At 29.1% G+C, this 18550-nt stretch overlaps 3 protein-coding genes across 9 annotated transcripts; 1 reads left to right on the forward strand and 2 right to left on the reverse strand.

The window, feature by feature from the left end:
- Positions 1-4554: 4554 nt before the first annotated feature.
- On the reverse strand, positions 4555-6297 carry LOC122721218 (serine/threonine-protein kinase ZRK1-like). 4 transcript variants are annotated; one of them, XM_043959705.1, is made up of 2 exons: positions 5936-6297; positions 4555-5707 (listed from the first exon to the last, which is right to left on the reverse strand). In XM_043959705.1, the coding sequence occupies exon 2, from the start codon at positions 5700-5702 to the stop codon at positions 4656-4658; it is 1047 nt and encodes a 348-aa protein (XP_043815640.1). In that variant the 5' UTR covers positions 5703-5707; positions 5936-6297; the 3' UTR covers positions 4555-4655. The 4 variants fall into 4 exon arrangements, with proteins under 4 accessions (XP_043815640.1, XP_043815641.1, XP_043815639.1 ...); XM_043959706.1 differs by having other exon boundaries at positions 4555-5742; XM_043959704.1 differs by having other exon boundaries at positions 4555-5788.
- Positions 6298-6435: 138 nt separating this feature from the next.
- Positions 6436-8821, reverse strand: LOC110623096 (cullin-1). 2 transcript variants are annotated; one of them, XM_021767973.2, is made up of 9 exons: positions 8660-8820; positions 8427-8572; positions 8201-8297; positions 7905-8090; positions 7751-7798; positions 7453-7659; positions 7288-7365; positions 6891-6974; positions 6436-6761 (listed from the first exon to the last, which is right to left on the reverse strand). In XM_021767973.2, exons 2-9 carry the CDS (start codon positions 8570-8572, stop codon positions 6684-6686), a joined length of 924 nt encoding a protein of 307 aa, XP_021623665.2. In that variant the 5' UTR covers positions 8660-8820; the 3' UTR covers positions 6436-6683. The 2 variants fall into 2 exon arrangements, with proteins under 2 accessions (XP_021623665.2, XP_043815643.1); XM_043959708.1 differs by lacking the exon at positions 7751-7798 and having other exon boundaries at positions 8660-8821.
- A 3640-nt stretch (positions 8822-12461) lies between these two features.
- Positions 12462-17847, forward strand: LOC110622067 (cyclin-H1-1). 3 transcript variants are annotated; one of them, XM_021766431.2, is made up of 14 exons: positions 12462-12664; positions 12966-13016; positions 13105-13183; positions 13306-13424; positions 13543-13616; positions 13798-13918; positions 14006-14074; positions 14258-14299; positions 15591-15668; positions 16336-16394; positions 16556-16640; positions 16860-16948; positions 17047-17127; positions 17542-17847. In XM_021766431.2, the coding sequence occupies exons 1-13, from the start codon at positions 12605-12607 to the stop codon at positions 17123-17125; spliced, it is 1005 nt and encodes a 334-aa protein (XP_021622123.1). In that variant the 5' UTR covers positions 12462-12604; the 3' UTR covers positions 17126-17127; positions 17542-17847. The 3 variants fall into 3 exon arrangements, with proteins under 3 accessions (XP_021622123.1, XP_021622124.1, XP_043816408.1); XM_021766432.2 differs by having other exon boundaries at positions 12491-12664; positions 13543-13611; XM_043960473.1 differs by lacking the exons at positions 12462-12664; positions 12966-13016 and having other exon boundaries at positions 13023-13183; positions 13543-13611.
- The last annotated feature ends 703 nt before the right edge of the window (positions 17848-18550 follow it).

Here is an 18550-nt window from a genome sequence, read left to right on the forward strand (position 1 = left end):
TTTATAATGATATTTTATAAATTTAATATATAATTAAATAAATTAAATTAATAAAATATAATAATTAATTAAATTTATACGTTAAATTAAATGAGTGCGGCGGAGTGCGTGCATTACCCTACTTTAAAAAATGCAATAATATATTTTTAATCACTCTATCTTACTACATTTTAAAAGTGGGATAGATTTTACTATACGTCTAAATTGTGGTAGAGTATTTTCCCTCTGATTCAGAAAAAAAAAAATTTCCGATCAGAATTTGAGAACTTTGTTTTTCTTTCAATTTGAAAAAGCAAAAAGCCTAAGACTCCAATGACGCTAATCATGTACACAGAATTTATGGAACATTAGCATGACGATAAATTATATAGCAAAGCGGCTGTAACATACTAGACCGATAAAACAAGCCAATAAGAAATAATATCTATAAATATATATTATTATAATTTTTTAAGATCAAATAAAATTATAATTTATATATTATTATAAAATAAAAAAAATAAATATATTATTAAAATTATTTTTTAATTAACTGGTTCAATCTGATACATCCGCTTCATTTTTTCAGCATGACACCAGTTAGGAATCTAGTTGGCGTGGCATCCAATAAATATCTGCCACGTTATTAAATGAAAATCAGGGGTAATATGTTTTGGGTAGGGGTGAGCATTCAGTCGGTTCGGTTTAAAACCGAACCGAACCGAATAAATCAAAAATCGAAATTTTAGTGTTTATGAAAACTGAATCGAACCGATTTTAGTCAGAAACCGAATCGAACCGAACCGGTCTGGTTCGGTTCGATTCGGTTTGATCGGTTTCGATTTTTAATAATTTTTTTTATTTTTTACACTTTATTTTTAATATTTTAAATTTTAATTAAAATATTTTAATCTTAATATGATTTAATTTCTCTATATTATTGAAAAAACATATTATCATCATTAATCGGTTTGATTCAATTTTTTCTGTTTTTTCTGATCAAAACCGAACCGAATTGAAATAACCGAAATTTCTAAAATTAAAAATTAAACCGAACTGAAATGAAATGTATAAAAAACCGAACCAAATTTTCAAATCAATTTGATTCGATTAATTTTTTCGATTTGAACCGAATGCTGCTCACCCCTAATTTTGGGCTTATTGTACAAAATGCCTTCATATTTTTTTCATGATTATGATATATCTTCAATTTTTTAAAATTATAATTAACTTCTAAAATTAATTTTACTAAAATTACGTATCATGTTACGTTGAGTTTTATAATATTTAATAATTTTTAATTTCATAAAATTAATTTTAATAATCTAATATAATTATTAAAAAATAAAAATTAAATTTTACTGTCCAAAGTTAAAAAGTAAAGTTAACCATAAAAAATATAAATATTTGATTTTTTTTATTCAATAGGACTATAAAATTTTTTAAATCGTTAAAAGGAGAGTTCTATGATTTTTAAAAGTATCAAAAAAAAAAAAAAGCAAGATTGATGTTCATTAAATATTATTATTAAATATTATTATTTAATATTTATGTATTCTCTCTTTTATAATTTTTATTTATTTTGTTTTTTATATATATTAAAAAATATTATTTTTATTAATTTTATAATTATATCTATTTTACATACATCAAATTTTATTAAATATTAAGATATATTTTTAAAAAAATTAAAATAAAATAAAATAAAATAGATTTATAATATCAATTCATATATTATTATAGTGAAAAAAAATGAATAATAATTTTGAAATAATTAAAAAATAAAAAATAGATAAAAATTATAAATCAAATGGATTATATATAAATTATTAATATTATATAAAAATAAAAAATATATATGAAATATACATAGTAAATGGTGTAATTTCATATAAAAATATAATGAAATTTTATTTTTTGTGTCAATAACGTAAAATTAATAACCGTGTTTATCTAATATTAGCAAATATAAAATTGCACTCATTAAAAATCAAAATTTTACATTTGGATGAAAATGATAGCAATATCAAATTGTTAGGGTGAATTACAAATTTTGCTTGTGAATTTTGGCATTATTTTTTTAAAATCAATTTTGGCATTATTAATAAGTTTATTTTTATTTATTTTACGATATTATTAAAATATTTCCGAACATTTAATTTTTTAAATCAAATTTCTAAATATATTCTAGTATTTTATACTTGTTTTAAATAAATGGCATTTAATACCTGAAATTTGTTATTATTAATATTTATGAAAGACGCATCATTTCTATATTAAACTGATATTAAATAAATTTAATATTTAAAAATTATTTTACATTATTAAGTCATTTAATCTATTTAAATATGTTTAAATAACGTCTTGTGATCTTTTGTACCATTAGTATTTATGGTCAAATAAACTAAAATATGTAATTAACTCTCAAAATTAAAATTAACTTAAAACTTGCTAAATAAAAATTAAAAGAACAAAATTACTTTCGATCCTCTGTAGTCTCTCTGTGACTTGATACTCTCGCCTTTTCCTCTTTCTTAAACCTAACTTCTTTTTTAATCTCCATAGAAGATGACCTGCGTCAATTGACTATCAATAAACAATAAGATATTGTTATCACTATTAAGAGTTCCAGAGATATTCCAATCGTCACTTGTATAGTGGGGATGTTTCTCACATACAATCCAATCAATTTTGAGAATATGCAGACTTTTTTGACAGATTTATGGCATCCTTTAAATGGAATATCTATTATGGAATTAGAGGCAAAAAGATATCTGTTTCAGTTTTTTAATAATGTTGATTTTAAAAATATAGTGAATGGGGTCTTGATTGTACAATCGATTTCTCCTTATTTGGAAGGAGATATAAGGTTATGTGGAGACTTTTTGTGACTTGCAATTGAGGTTAAAGAAAGAAGATATCAAGTTTGGTTGTGGTGATTTTCTCAGAGTATCTGTTCGTCAGAACCAGAGACCGACAAGCCTGTAGCTGCGTGATTCCAATAATTCTGCTCCACCGGGTGAGGAGATTGCAGTCCGAATAATTGATGATGCTAAAAAAGGCCAAGAAACATTAAATATAACATTGCTACAGGTTTTCCTTCCTCTTAACAAGATACCTCTAATAACACCCCTGCGAATATGTATGATCACAGACTTTATAAGTCAATGAGAAATAATTTACAAGTCAATGATAATCCGTTTTCAAAAAACCACCACTTTAGCCAGAGAGTCTATATATTGTAAAATAGGGTTGAATGAGGGAAAAAATCCACCTCCAATTAATTTGAAATTAGAATTTCATTACTATTCTTGCAAATACTGATACAGGAAAAGATTGCATTAATAAAATCCTCTACGATTTGTAAAGGATACTGATTAAACCTTTAAAATTCTTCTACTCCTCCCCTTCCTTGATAAGTATATCTTTTGGCAATTTTTTTTAATTTACATGCCCATTTATAATTTTAATGATAATTTCTAAACTTACCCTTATTAATATTAGTCAATACAATAATAAATTATGCCTTTTAATATTTTATAAAAAAAGTATTTTAAAAAAATATTAACCATGTTAATTTTTTTAATTATTATCTCAATAAAATTGATAAAAATAAGATGGACGGAATATATAATAATCGTTGTTTTTGTATGCCTTTCCTTCACTATCATTTCTTCAAACCACATAGTTATAAAAATTTTGAATATTTATATATATATTGAAAATATTTGAGAGTTAATCAACATTATTAATCAACATTATTCACTTAACACTATGTTTGAAAAAAGTTTTTAGAGATAAAGATATAATTTTTTAAAATAATTTTTTTTGGTTGGGCAAAAAATTATTTGACAACTTAGTAATTTTTAAAGTACAGTGTAAAATGCAGAAAAAAAAACAGGTAACGTGCTAAACGATATATTTATTTTTGTTTATTCAAATTATTATAGATTTAAATATCTTTCGACTACAAAGAAAAATGGAGAGAAAGAGAGAGGACTAACAATAGTCACACAGTTGATATGGATATAAATATTATCTATTCAAAACCACAAAATGAGTAAATGACTAATGTTGAAGAGAACCAGTAGAAATTAAGGATTGATAAATCTGCCTGAGTTGGTTGCCCACATCAGTGGTATGTGGCCTATCCTCTGCACGGCAGTGAAGACGTTGAAGGGAAGAAAAAGGCTAGCCCAAACTTTAAAAGGACAAAAAATAAAAATAAATAGCGTTTAAAAAAAAAAAAACTTCACATTGATATACCCATTGTTCTCTTCTCTGTATCTCCATAAATATCAGAATAGGAGTTGGGGACTCTGGGCAACATCCCAACAGTTTGGGAACATTTTTATGCGCACTCATTTGTGATGCGAACACTGTATCACTGACAGAGTTCCCCAGGCATTCCTCATGATTTTCATACTTTTTTCACATTACTGAGCGGTCTTGCAGAAAACCCTTGTACAGTTGTACGATATAGAGACCTTTTTAAAAAGAAAAAAAAATGATAATCGTTTTTTCTGAAAATTAAAAAAAGCACTCATCATAGCTATTTGTTGCATTTTTAAGCTCTTGTAAAGAATAGAAAAAAAGGGAAATGAACTTGAAGAGTCATACAGTTGATGTTGATGTATATATATCATATGGCTAAATCCATAATATGACTAAGCAGTCTAAGCTTGACGAACACAAGTAGAAATTAGTAAGAATTGATAAATCTGGCTAAGTTGTTTACCCACATCAGTGATTTCTGGCCTATCCTCTCCACGGTATTGAAGACATTGAAGGGTAAGGTTTGCATAAGCTTTAAGTTGCTGCTCTTTCCCAGACCATGTCCCCTCTTCAACAATTATAGGATCCATAAGGTTGTCTATCCTTTCGTTTTCTTTCACACATTTCTCGAGAACCTCGAAGAAATACAAACCTGTGCCATAATCCAAAATTTCGAGTGGCCTTTTTCCAGTCAAAAGCATTAGCAGAAGTACACCAAAACTAAAAACATCAACCTTCTCATTGATCTTACCTTCTGCAAAATTTTCAGGAGCAATATATCCCGTTGTCCCACAACAAATTGCATCCCTTATGTGGGTTTCACCTTCTGGAATTAACATGGAAAATGAAAATTCACTCAATTTGGCCCTGTAGTCTTCATCTAGCAGGATGTGTTGGGATGTGATATTTCTATGAAGAATAGGCCTTGGGAATGCAGTGTGAAGATAAGCAATCACATTAGCCAGATCAATTGCAATCTTCAACCTATTTCTCCATGATAAAGGTTGAAATTTTTTTCTACTTCTATCCCTAATAATGTAATCATGAAGAGTTCCCTTCTCTGCAACTTCGTAAACTAGAATAGGAATTGGGGATTCTAAGCAACATCCCAACAGTTTGAGGACATTTTTATGCACACTCAGTTGTGATGAAAACACAATATCATTGATAGATTCTTCAAGAAAATTTTCACCTTTGTTATACCTTTTCACAATTACTGGGCGATGCAGAAAACCCCTATACAATTTGTACAATGCTCCATGAAAAACCAATTGATTTCGATTGTAATTATTTGTTGCATTGTTAAGATCTTGGATAGAAAAGGAACGGATAGGATTACCTCTGCCATCGTTAATGGCAATCTTCTTTTCTAATAACAATCTTCCATTTCTCATAACTGCTTTCTCTCTCTCAATCTCATCCTCGTTGCATCTAAAGCATCTCATCATCTCGCCTGTCCAATATAAACTAAACACGCTGACTTCGGATCTTGTATAAAGCGGGATTATATATCAGCTACGACAGTTCGAATCATCTAAAATTATAGATTTAAGTCTGTAAGTGCTTCCAATTTCGTTATCATTATCAAGAAATTACAGAGTTAAATTGTTTTGATTTGGGAATTTAGAGCATAAACATCAAAGAAATTAACCATTAATTGATGGTGAGAAAGAAGAAATACCTGCAGCTATCCTTGAAGAGATAGAGAGAATCAGAGTGTTGTTGCTCAGCTAAGAGATTCAAATGGAGAATTAACAATATATTTTCTCCCTCCCTATCTCTTCCATGTGAATATGAAATAATAATGTTATTGTTTGATCATAAACTTTACAAGTCAATGATAATCGTCAATATCTTCTCCTCGAAGTCGAGGCATCAAAATGGACCCTTCGGAAATTTCAATGAAATTACTCACTGATTACTTGGATGTTAATTAGGATTAACTCTTTTTATTTTAGAAAAAAAATTCAAAATTCAAAATTCAATTAACTAAATTCATCAAAGAATATAATTTTTATGTTTTCAGAATTTTCAAAGTTATATTGAAAAATCACCACTTTAGCCAGACAATCTATATATTGAAAAATAGAGTTGAATGAGGTAAAAAAAAAAAAAAAACAACTCCCATTAATTTAAAATTATAATTCTATGACAGATGATAAAAAATACACATACTTATATAAACAACAACTTTTCAATCTTGATTATATATGAATATTTTTTTATTTATTGGGCAGACTATATATATAAAACACCAAATTCCAGAATTTAAATTTGACCTAGACAGCACTGTATCAGCAGCTAATTTAGGGATTACAAACCATATGCACTTGCATCAATGCAGAAACTACTAGAAGCATATTCCAAATAACGCCTGCATAAAAAAATAAAAAAAAAAAAAAGAAAAAAGGCCCCTTTATGTACAGAAATCAAAGGTCTGTTGCCCTGCTCACAGAAGCACTGCTATCCATATCAAGGCTTAAGCAGGCGTACTTTGATAAAAGTTCCTGCACCCAATAATTGAGCTGTTTTAGAAGATAAAGATGGAACTATTTTGGAACAAAAATAAAATTCATAATCTAAGTGAACTACAATATGAGCAGTCATCATTATGAAGCTTAAATATTGAGGTAAACCTGATCTTCAGCTGCCACCCCATTAGCCTTTTGCCTCCCAGCCCATCGCTTGGCGTTTCTTTCCAGCAATATATATTTCATGACCTGCAATATATGAAAAACAGAGTAAATGATTCCATCAACATCAAAAATATCTTCCATTCTGGTGCTATAACCACTATATTATCATCTAAATTTGATTTTATACAACCGTTGTATTGTAAAATTTCTCCCCTCAAAGATAGCCTCCAGAGGAGAAAGGCCAAGACCTATTTAATTGCATCAATCTCTCCATTTAAGCCATGTGGGAGCTTAGTATACTGGCAAATCATCTTGGGTATTTCATATAGAAATGAAAAATCAATCCATTTGAGAACACTCAGAGAAAGAGACAAGACAATTTGCTAGAAAAAATTACCTCAAGTACTTTTGCTTTTGTTGTCTCACAAGGGTAAGCTTCTGCTCTGGCTTCCTCCTGAACTAAGCACCAATCAACCTGTCAGGAATAGAAAAAAAAAAAAAAAGCTTATTAGTTGTACAGATTACAATTCAAACTTCAACAAGCTGCTCAAGCAATAGTGACCTTGCGCAGGTAGGAAGATAATGAATCGTGCCAAAACCACCACTGCATGGACAACTCACAGTAGTAAGCTGCAGTTTCTGCCAACATTATCTGCTCAAATTTTTCATAATAATTTGTGGTTCCATTGCCACCCAATGCTATAAATAAACCAAGCACAGTATTGAGCAGATTTCTATCAATATTCTTCCCCTCGCGATCTTCAGCAATCTGTACACAAGGTCACATTCTCTAATTACCACCAACTTGATCAAATGCAACTGAAAAAAAAATAACAGTAACACTCAGCATGTCAACAGACCAAGTTTATTATAGCTTCCTGACATTTTCCATACAGACTCTCGCAGACCTGAAGATTATCATTGAATTGAGCATTTTAGACAACTCAAAAGGTACAAGAAAACCAAAGGAAATACAAAGAAGTGATCTACTTCAAGACCGTAGAAGTTGCTAACCTGTCTTCCGTAGTAATGTTTTGGGGCATCAGCAAGTAATAGAAGTCCCCTCCGTGGAACATAGAAACGATCCAGGTACTCGAAGAACTTGTATATAGAGTCTGCAAATGCCTTAAACTCTGACCAAGAATGGGCAACTTCTTTTAACAGTGCTGTCCCATGTTTCCCCAGCAATCTTGGAATCACCTAAACACAGAATGAGATTGGCTCAAATTTAACAGGTGGGTAAAGGGAATTCATTTGAACCAAATTTGCAACAAACAAAAGAACTAAGGACTGAGTCTCACAACTCTAACCTTTTCCATAATTCTCTCCTCTAAATAGTTCAAATATTTCTCATAAATCTGCTCTGAATAGTGCGTACGCTTCCGGTTGCACAGCTTGAAAACACAACTACCACAAAAATGTTAAGGATACTCAATTACCCACTAATGGTCTGATACCCCACATTGCTAACATCTCCCACTCTACTCTAAAAGTAAAAAAAAAAAAAAAAAATCGGATTTTAGCCATTCAGGATACTCATATATCTCCATATTTTCTGCGGTAGTAAATGAAGGAACGCACTGTCCATCAGCGAGCAGCTTCTTCCTTGCAATGGCATTTTCTATTTTCTTTAACCGTTCTTCTAACGTCAAGGGAGTATGAGTATCCATCTCGGTTTTCATCTGAAACCAAAAGAGAATTAACTTAAAAAAACTAAATTGAACTCTTCAATCAAAGAAAATAATTGGGTAAGATGCAAACCGTAGTACCTGATAAGGAGGGCAGAGAGAATTACGACTTGGGAGGAGGGAAAGCAAATGGGAGGTGATGAGAAATAATGAGTTTCAAACAGATATAAAAACCCAACAAACTTGCAGAAGAAGTTCCAAAAAAAGAAAAAAGACAAACTTGCAGAAGAAGGGGTATAACTTGGTTGCGAAGTAGAAGACTCCAGTGACGCTGAGCCAGTATCATGTGCACAGAATTTATAGAACTCAGCATGACGATAAATTACATACCAAAGCGGTTGCAACATATTAGACCGATAAAGCAAGCCAATAAGAAATAATAACTATAAATATATATTATTATAATTTTTTAAGACCAAATGAAATTATAATTTATATATTATTATAAAATAAAAAAAATAAATATACTATTAAAATTATTTTTTAATTAACTGGCTCAATCTGATACATCCGCTTCATTTTTTCAGCACGACACCAGTTAGGAATCTAGTTGGCGCGGCAATCCAATAAATATCTGCCACGTTATTAAATGAAAATCAGGGGTAATATGTTTTAGGCCTATTGTACAAAACGCCTTCATAATTTTTTCATGATTATGATATATCTTCAATTTTTTAAAATTATAATTAACTTCTAAAATTAATTTTACTAAAATTACGTATCATGTTACGTTGAGTTTTATAATATTTAATAATTTTTAATTTCATAAAATTAATTTTAAAATTTAATATAATAATTAAAACAATACAAATTAAATTTTACTGTCCAAAGTTAAAAAGTAAAGTTAACCATAGAAAATATAAATATTTAATTTTTTTTTATTCAATAGGACAATAAAATTTTTTAAACCTTTAAAATGAGAGTTCTATGATTTTTAAAAGTATCATAAAAAAAAAGCAAGATTGATATTCATTAAATATTATTATTTAATATTTATGTATTTTCTCTTTCATAATTTTTATTTATTTTATTTTTTATGCATATTAAAAATATTATTTTTATTAATTTTATAATTATAATAATTTTACAACATTAAATTTTATTAAATATTAAGATATATTTTTAAAAAATTTTAAAAATAAAATAAATTTATACTATCAATTTATATATTATTATATTATTATAGTGTAAAAAAATAAATAATAATTTTAAGATAATTAAAAAATAAAAAATTGGATAAAAATTATAAACCAAATGGAGTATATATAAATTATTAATATTATATAAAAATAAAAAATATATATAGTAAATGGTGTAATTTCAAATAAAAATATAATGAAATTTTATTTTTTGTATTAATAACGTAAAATTAATAACCGTATTTATCTAATATTAGCAAATATAAAATTGCACTCATTAAAAATCAAAATCTTACATTTGGATGAAAATGATAGCAATATCAAATTGTTAGGGTGAATTACAAATTTTGCTTATGAATTTTGGCATTATTTTTTTTTTGAAAGCAATTTTGGCATTATTAATAAGTTTATTTTTATTTATTTTACGATATTATTAAAATATTTCCGAACATTTAATTTTTTTAAATCAAATTTCTAAATATATTCTAGTATTTTATACTTGTTTTAAATAAATGGCATTTAATACCTGAAATTTGTTATTATTAATATTTATGAAAGACGCATCATCTCTATATTAAACTGAGATTAAATAAATTTAATATTTAAAAATTATTTTACATTATTAAGTCATTTAATCTATTTAAATATGTTTAAATAACGTCATGTGATCTTTTGTACCATTAGTATTTATGGTCAAATAAACTAAAATATTTAATTAACTCTCAAAATTAAAATTAACTTAAAACTTGCTAAATAATAATTAAAAGAACAAAATTATTTCCACGAAAGTTTCTCTCAGTAGTCTTTTTGTGACTTATACTCTCGTCTTTTCCTTTTCCTTAAACCTAATTTCTTATTTTTCTTTCTCTATAAAAGATGACCTGCATCAGTTGACTATCGATTAACAATAAGATATTGTTATCCCTATTAAGAGTTTCAGAGATATTCTGATCGTCATTTATGATTTCTGTATAGTGGGAATATTTATCAGCATACAATCCAATCAATTTTGAGAATATACAGACTTTTTGACAAATTTATGACATCCTTTAAATGGAGTATCTATTATGGAATTAGAGACAAAAAAATATCTGTTTCGATTTTTTAATAATGTTGATTTTGAAAATATAGTGAATGGGGTCTTGGTTGTACAATCGATTTCTCCTTATTTGGAAGGGGATACAAGGTCATGTGGAGACTTTCTGTGACTTGTGGCTGAGGTTGAAGAAAGAAGATATCAAGTTTGGTTGGAGTGATTTTCTCAGAGCACCTGTTCGTCGGAACCAGAGACTGATAAGCCTGTAATTGCGTGATTCTGACAATTCTGCTCCACCGGGTGAGGAGTTTGCAGCCCGAATAATTGATGATGCTAAAAAAAGGTCAAGAAACACTAAACATAACATTGTTACAGGTTTTTCTTCCTCTCAACAGGATGCCTCTAATAACACCCCTGCGAATGTTAATTTGACAGGTAACAGTAAAGCGACTCATCCCGTCAAAGGTCGGGATTTGGTTACTAGTTACAAGCCGTACATTTTATTTTTGATGGAAACAAAAGTTTTTAGTACTCTTATGAAATTTTTTCATAGTTTTTTATATTTTGATAGCTGTTTCTCAGTCAATATATAAGGATTGGAAAACGGTATTTTGTTAATGTGAAAGAGCCATGTGTCTATTTCTGTGGTATTGTTCAATGGATGTTTACTAGTTATTATGGGTTTCCGAAATCGCAACGACAATGTTAATTTTGAAATTTTATTCGAGTTTTATGTCATAAAAACTCTTTTCCGTGGTTTTGTTCAGGAAACTTTAATGATTTATGCTTGAGAGATGAAAAAGAAGGAGGAACATTTTTCCAAATTATTTTATGCAGAGGTTTAGACAAACACTTGAGAAGTATTTTTACCAAATTATCTTATACAGGGATTTGATTTTAAAATGATTGTAAATCTTTGTTAGAGTCTAGAACTGATATTTCTGTTAGATAGATTTGTCGTAGTAGTACTCTAATTGCTCATATTTTGGCTAAAAAATTTATTAGATATAATCGTCTCTCTATTTGAGATGATATTCTTTTTTATTTGATAGAATTTTATTAATACAATTAGTAGTTTTACTTTCAAAAAAAATAATTAAGAGAACAAGGATTTTAATCAAAATTATAAATTTTAAAATTAAAACAAATACAATATGTATTGTTTAAAAATTCAAATAAATGGTCAATATTACTGAAATGACATTTTCATTTTTAAAATTTATGATTATAGATATTTATATTAGTTATATATACTAAAGCCATATTTTAGATAGATTTAAAATAGATTTTAGTAAAATATATAAAAAATATTATATTAAATATATGACCAAACCATACAAAACAACTTATGTGTCTATTATATATATATAATTTAAAATTAAATGGTGTTTATTTTTATACATTTAGCAAATATACAATTAGTAAGGTTATAATTATGATTAATAAAATTTTAAAATATAAATAAATATTATATTATTATAATCATTAAAATAAATTTATAACAATGCGCGTAGAGATAGGAGAAAGAGAAAAAAGATGGAGTGAATTTTTTTTTTTAAAAATATTAATTTGATTAAAGGTAATTTTATCATTTTGTTAGATATTAATGGAAATTATTTTTGATTGGTTACAGGAAATTTCGATTTTGATGGAACTAAATAATTTATACTATAGTTTATTTTAAATAATTATAAAATAGAGGAGCGAATCGTTTAGTGACAAAACTCAGTAGGGATCGAGGAATAACTGTTCTCTGTTCTCTGTTCTCCGACTCTCTAAAAGCCTCCAATTCCATAGCTTATTGATTCGCCGGTTCTCCAAGGCTGCTGAGTTAGGGTTGCCGAGTCAGTAATGGCCGATTTTCAGACCTCGACTCACAGAGCCAAGTGGATCTTCACTCCTCAACAGCTGGTAAGTGATATATCTTACCTGTTTTTCCTAACAAACACTACCAGTCAATCGTCATTTTACTGTTTGGTTCCCGCGAAATCGAAACGAGTACCAGAAAACGAATTAGAAAGGTGGCTTGAAGAAGTAGGGTTTACTTGAGCTCGAATTAAATGACATTAATTTTTTAAAAAATGCAAACAACTAAACCAGATATTTTGATCTTATCCTATTTTAATTGGGTATTCATCTACGTCTTTCAAACTTTTTTTTTTTTTTTCATTTTGTTTCTTTAAATTATAGTGATTAATTAAGTTCAATGCAGGTTGAGAAGCACAAAGTTACTAATCAAAGAGCCAAGCAAATGCTGGAGAAGGTTTGTTGCAGACTTGGTTCCTCTCTTACTCATTCTAATGATAATAAATTTTAGTGTTTTTTACCTTTAAATTTTCGTACCTTTCAAGTGTGGTACAACAAGGATAGAAGTAGACGTTGATGGATCACTGTCATACCCTGAAACTCAAGCCAACGCAGCAGACAATGGTAGACTTTTCCCCCCTTTATCTTTTAGTTTTCCTTTAAATTATGATTATAGATTCATTTGATATGATCCCTTGGTCTGCCTTTTAGATATTATTCTGATGGTATCATCTTTTTAATACCAGCTGATAAGCATTCTCGTCCAAAACCACTCAGCGTTGATGAAGAACAATTTATGCGAGTGTACTATGAATATAAACTACGAGAAGTTTGCAGCGCCTTTTACTTTCCTCATAAAATTCAGGCAAGTCATTCATTTTTCTAAATAACCTCGATGATGATAATTTCATTGAAAAATAGATATAAAAATAAATGGCTTATTCGGGTTTACTGAGACATTGTTGGCATTTCATGTGTTGCAGGCAACTGCACTTATATACTTCAAAAGGTTTTATCTTCAATGGTCGGTCATGGAACATGATCCAAAACATGTAATGTATGATTTGTTGAAATCTTATTTATATCCATGCACATAAAAGTTGGTCAATGCCTATCAGAGTTAGTAGAAGTGATTAGGCATTATATGTTCATAGCATTTTAAATGTCTTGCTTTCAGTGTTCTTAGTTTTTGCTTGATGATGTATTAATAACTTGAAATTACTTCTTTGCATTCACAGGTTAACCTGTATATATGCAGCTTGTAAGATTGAAGAAAATCATGTATCAGCAGAGGAGCTTGGTAAGGGGATTTCACAGGATCATCAAATGATTCTCAATTATGAGATGATAGTGCTTCAGGCATGGATATGACTCTTATATTTACTGCTATCTCATCTTGATTTTACTTTATTTTATATCATATTAAACATGTTCTTTAATATGCAGAGCTTGGAATTTGATCTTATTGTCTATGCACCGTATCGTTCAGTTGAAGGTTTTATCAACGATATGGAGGTAACTGAGTTTGGTTAATTATGCTTTGTTGTGATTCCTCTAGCTCTTCCAAAAGAGTACTACCTTTTATTCTTTTTTCTTATTTGCATTGTAATTGTTTATGTGGTTTGACTGTAAGGCTTACTTCAACATTTTTTCTTGAATTCTGGTTGCAATTACTGACAATTTGTTTTGGCTCAATAGGAATTCTGTCATGCAACAGATGATCAAATTCAAATGCTGAAGGTAATTCCCGTGTATTCTATGATTAGATAACAAGTTTGAGCACTATTTCCATCTAATCATTTTACTCCAATGTACTAGGAGCTGATTCACTATTTTATGTACCCTAAATTGAATATTGAAAAAATTTCCCCAAATGTTTGAACATAGTAATAGAAATGAATTCCAGTAAATGGTTGTAAATTATGCTTCTCTTGTTTATTGGGATATGCAACTATCTTATCTATTTCTTGTGGGATTAAATCATAGTTACCAGGTGTGCTCACCCCACAGGGAATCATAATCTGATTCCAAATAGAATGACACTTGCAAGCCAAACTGCTGCAGGATGCAATTTAGGTTGCCAAAATAGGGTTTCTGTCAAAAAAGGATAGAAGACAAATGAACAAGGAAGGAGAAGAAAGATGAGTAGTTCTTCTTCTACTCATTTTCCTTCCTAAAATCATTTTATTTTAACAACAAATAATGATAATAATAAAAGGACCTCAAAATTTTGAATAATGTGTCTGTTATGTCAAAAATCTATCATATTAATTATTTTTTCATATTAATCAATGTTTTTAATTTTTTTTATAATAAACAATTAAAATATGAATTTATGCTGCATAAATGTAATTCACATATTGAATAAATGAAATTTGCCTAATGCAAACCAAATTGGCATATCACACCTACCCCTGTGTACCCTATAAGTGGCAAATTGTGTACCACAGGCCTGTATCACCACCTGAAGGTACCAAGTCCTAAGTAACTGGGGTTAAACCAGCTTTACCTTTGTGAATTGATAAAATTAGCCTACCATGAAACAAATTGGTGTACCAACTAGGCCTACCCTTGTATATCCTATATTTCATTAATTGGCTTATCTTGTACCACAGGCCAGTATCACAACCTGATGGTGCCACATACTAGGTAGCTATGGGTTAAACTAGCCTTGCCTTTCTGCCTTTTGTCACGGACAGGTTTCATTAACAGCTACACCTGATCTAATCTCCAGCAGCAGTTACTGAACATGGACGAGAAGAACAGAAAGGGGAAAAGAGAGAGAGAGGGAGAGATAGAGAAAGAAACTAATTGTTGTATTACTGATTATCATGAGTGAATCTTTACAGAAGTTCCTTTCTCCTGTATACAAGCATTCCCGCCATTTTAACAACTCATAACTACTTGTAACTAACTATGCCAACTCATCCAACTACTAACTGCCTCAACTAACTCTTCTTACTCATTTCCTTAGCTCAGCTGGTCATAACACTGTTGATGTTTGAATTTAATCTGAATCAATATTTTGCAGGATATGCAAGCAACTGCAATTACGGAGGTTGACAAAATCCTGTTTACTGATGCACCATTGCTTTTTCCTCCTGGGCAGGTATTCTTTATAGAAATTTGTCATTGATATTTAATATAATATCTGTTTCTTTCTTGGATAAGTGAAATTTGTATTAAAAGCAAAGAAGATAAAGCATAGGGTAAAATAAGCAACCAGCCAGGATAAAAAGCTTAAGCCAGAAGCACCATCCTTGATCCGATATACAAGTGGCGCCACTCTGAATATAAGAAATTTCCTTGGTGTGTTAAATTGCTTAATCATAATGGAAGATCTTTTTGGAGTAGCAAATACTTTTTATACAGATCTTCAATGAATGAAGATTCATATTTTGAGAAAGCTTAATGCATAATATTTAGTTCATTTTTCAATTGCTTTCTATGTTACACTCTATATTTCACATTTTTTCTTGGGCATTGCCCCAAATCTATGTGAGGAAGGAAAGATAGTTTCACTATATATATATAGAATTGAATGGTTGATTACATGTAGCTTAACTTAAGCTGGTTTGTCCTACCGTGTAATAGCATCAGCACATTTGACATTATTCATTGATCAATTTGGTGCAATTAGCATTGGCTGCTAGAAAATGAGTATCAATCTATGATAATTGAATGGTTGATTAGTCGTGGCTTTGCTTTTGCTTGTTTGTGCTTTTGTGTGATGACATTTTCTCATTTGTCTTCACTGATTCATCAATTTGATGCAGTTGGCATTGGCTGCTTTGCGAATAGCAAATGAGATGCATCAGGTTCTTGATTTTGAGAGGTTAGGACTGTGATGATTGTTTTTCTGCTACACTGCCCCCTATTGTAGTATGGACTTATTGGTTAGATTTTAATTTATCTGAAGCTGAACTCTTGTTGTTAGCCAAAAAATTTTCAGGGGATGGAAATTTCATTATTTAATATTTGCACATTTCTTTGCAGATATCTCAGAAACATTCTTTCGCGTCAGAATTCTGTGCACACAATTTCAAATCTCACTGAATCTCTAGATGCTATAGATTCTTGGGTATAAATCTATCTTTATAATCTCAGTTTGAATTTATGCAAATTTCTTTTGTCTATCGTCATGATAAGACTGATGGTACATTGATGAAGGAGAGTATCATGTAGTATTGCCCGCAGATTCTAGACTTGGTGAATCCAATCCAATTTTAGGGAAATATGATTTCTTCCTGTGGCATCTGCTAATCTATCATCTTGCCTTTTTTTCTGGTTTTGCATACAGGTAAAGAAATACAAGTTTCCTACAGAAAAGGATATGAAGCACATAAACCGGAAGTTGAAGTCTTGTTGGGGTCATAGTTCACATGACGAGTACTTTCCATATACTTGCTTATATTCAAACAGCTATTGGTACGTTTGGAGCCCACCTTTGTTATTTTTGACACTAATGATTTATTGCTTGTCAACAGTAAAAAGCGGGAGAAGAAATCAAAACACAAGTCCCATAAGAGTTCAAATGAAATGCAAAATGGCCCAACCCTCGCATGATTGTAAGTTTTGCTTTGTATTTTGGAGTTTCCACTTTGTTAAAATGAAGGGAAATTACTATTTGGTCACTGTGGCATAAGGAAACTCATTAATTAATTCATTGGTTTTGAAAAATATATTAAAACGTTCCAAATGTTTTAAAAAGTCCACTAATTGACCCCTCCATTATTTTTTTTAATCTGAGGGATCAATTGTTGAGTTTATTTTTCTAAAATGAATTACTAAGTTCATTGTGGCCTCAAAGGCCACCATATTGTTGCTAAATGTGACAAAGAGGAAACATCAATAGCTCTCTTAGGCAATATTTTTATCTTTTATTTAATCCTTTTCTAAGTTGCATAACTTGACTGGTGGTTGAAAATCTTAGAGGGGAGCAACTTTTGGTATTATTGACTCTGTTTGTTGTGTGATTTCAGGTAAATGGACGTTCAATCTTTGCTTAGGATCTGGCTTGGAAGAGGAATTCTGCCAGCGAAAATGAATTTTGATGTATTAGATGGACGTATGATGCCATCTCAATGTATTAGTAAGAAAAATGTGTTTTTTTCACTTCCAAGAGTTACAAGATGCATGATCACAGAAGTCTTAGCTTGCAGTTCTGTAAAATTGTAGAGATCAACATTCAGTTCAAATTACCAGTACAATTTTGCACTAGGAATTATCTGAGCAATATTCTGTGTTTTCGGCTGCCATGTGAAGAAAGAGATTGCAGTGTTTTTTTCAAGTCTTTTACTTGTTCAAAATTTATGTTTAACCTCGACAATTTGCTTAAAAATATGTGTTTTCATGATAATTTATATTTTCAAGTTTTAATAATTATAGAAAATATGGGTAACTTACTTTTACATCCCTAAAGTATGTTAAATTGACAAGTGTTTTTCTATATTGACTATGTCCCTTGTTAATTATTTTTGCAATAATCAAAATACATTTAAATATATTGTATTATGTATTCATTGAATTATATTAAAATTAACACTTATATTTATAAAATTTTAAAAAATAAATAGTTTAATTTTTATATTTTAAATTTATTAAATTGAAAAAAAATTATTTTGATAGAGAGATTTTTAATTTGATAGAATTAAAATGTAAGTACTAAATTTTTGGGTTTTAGAAATAGAGGAGGTATGTGTTAATTTTGAATATAAAAGTAATTTACTTATAAAATATTCATATTTTATTTATTTAGAATATAATATATAAATATACAAATTTATAAAAATATTTTTATAATTAATTACTTAGTAATAATTACATAAAATATAAAATTAAACTCATGTTTTTTTAGAGTTTTTTATTTTTTTATCGGGGTAGATAACATTTTAGTGTATATATACATTCTTTTTAACAAGTTTTTGTTTCGCTTTCGTAGTTCATGTTGAATCCACATGAGGTAATAATAAGAAATATTGTAAATTTTTT

Source organism: Manihot esculenta, chromosome 9 (assembly GCF_001659605.2).
Source record: "Manihot esculenta cultivar AM560-2 chromosome 9, M.esculenta_v8, whole genome shotgun sequence".
Classification (NCBI taxonomy): Eukaryota; Viridiplantae; Streptophyta; class Magnoliopsida; order Malpighiales; family Euphorbiaceae; genus Manihot; species Manihot esculenta.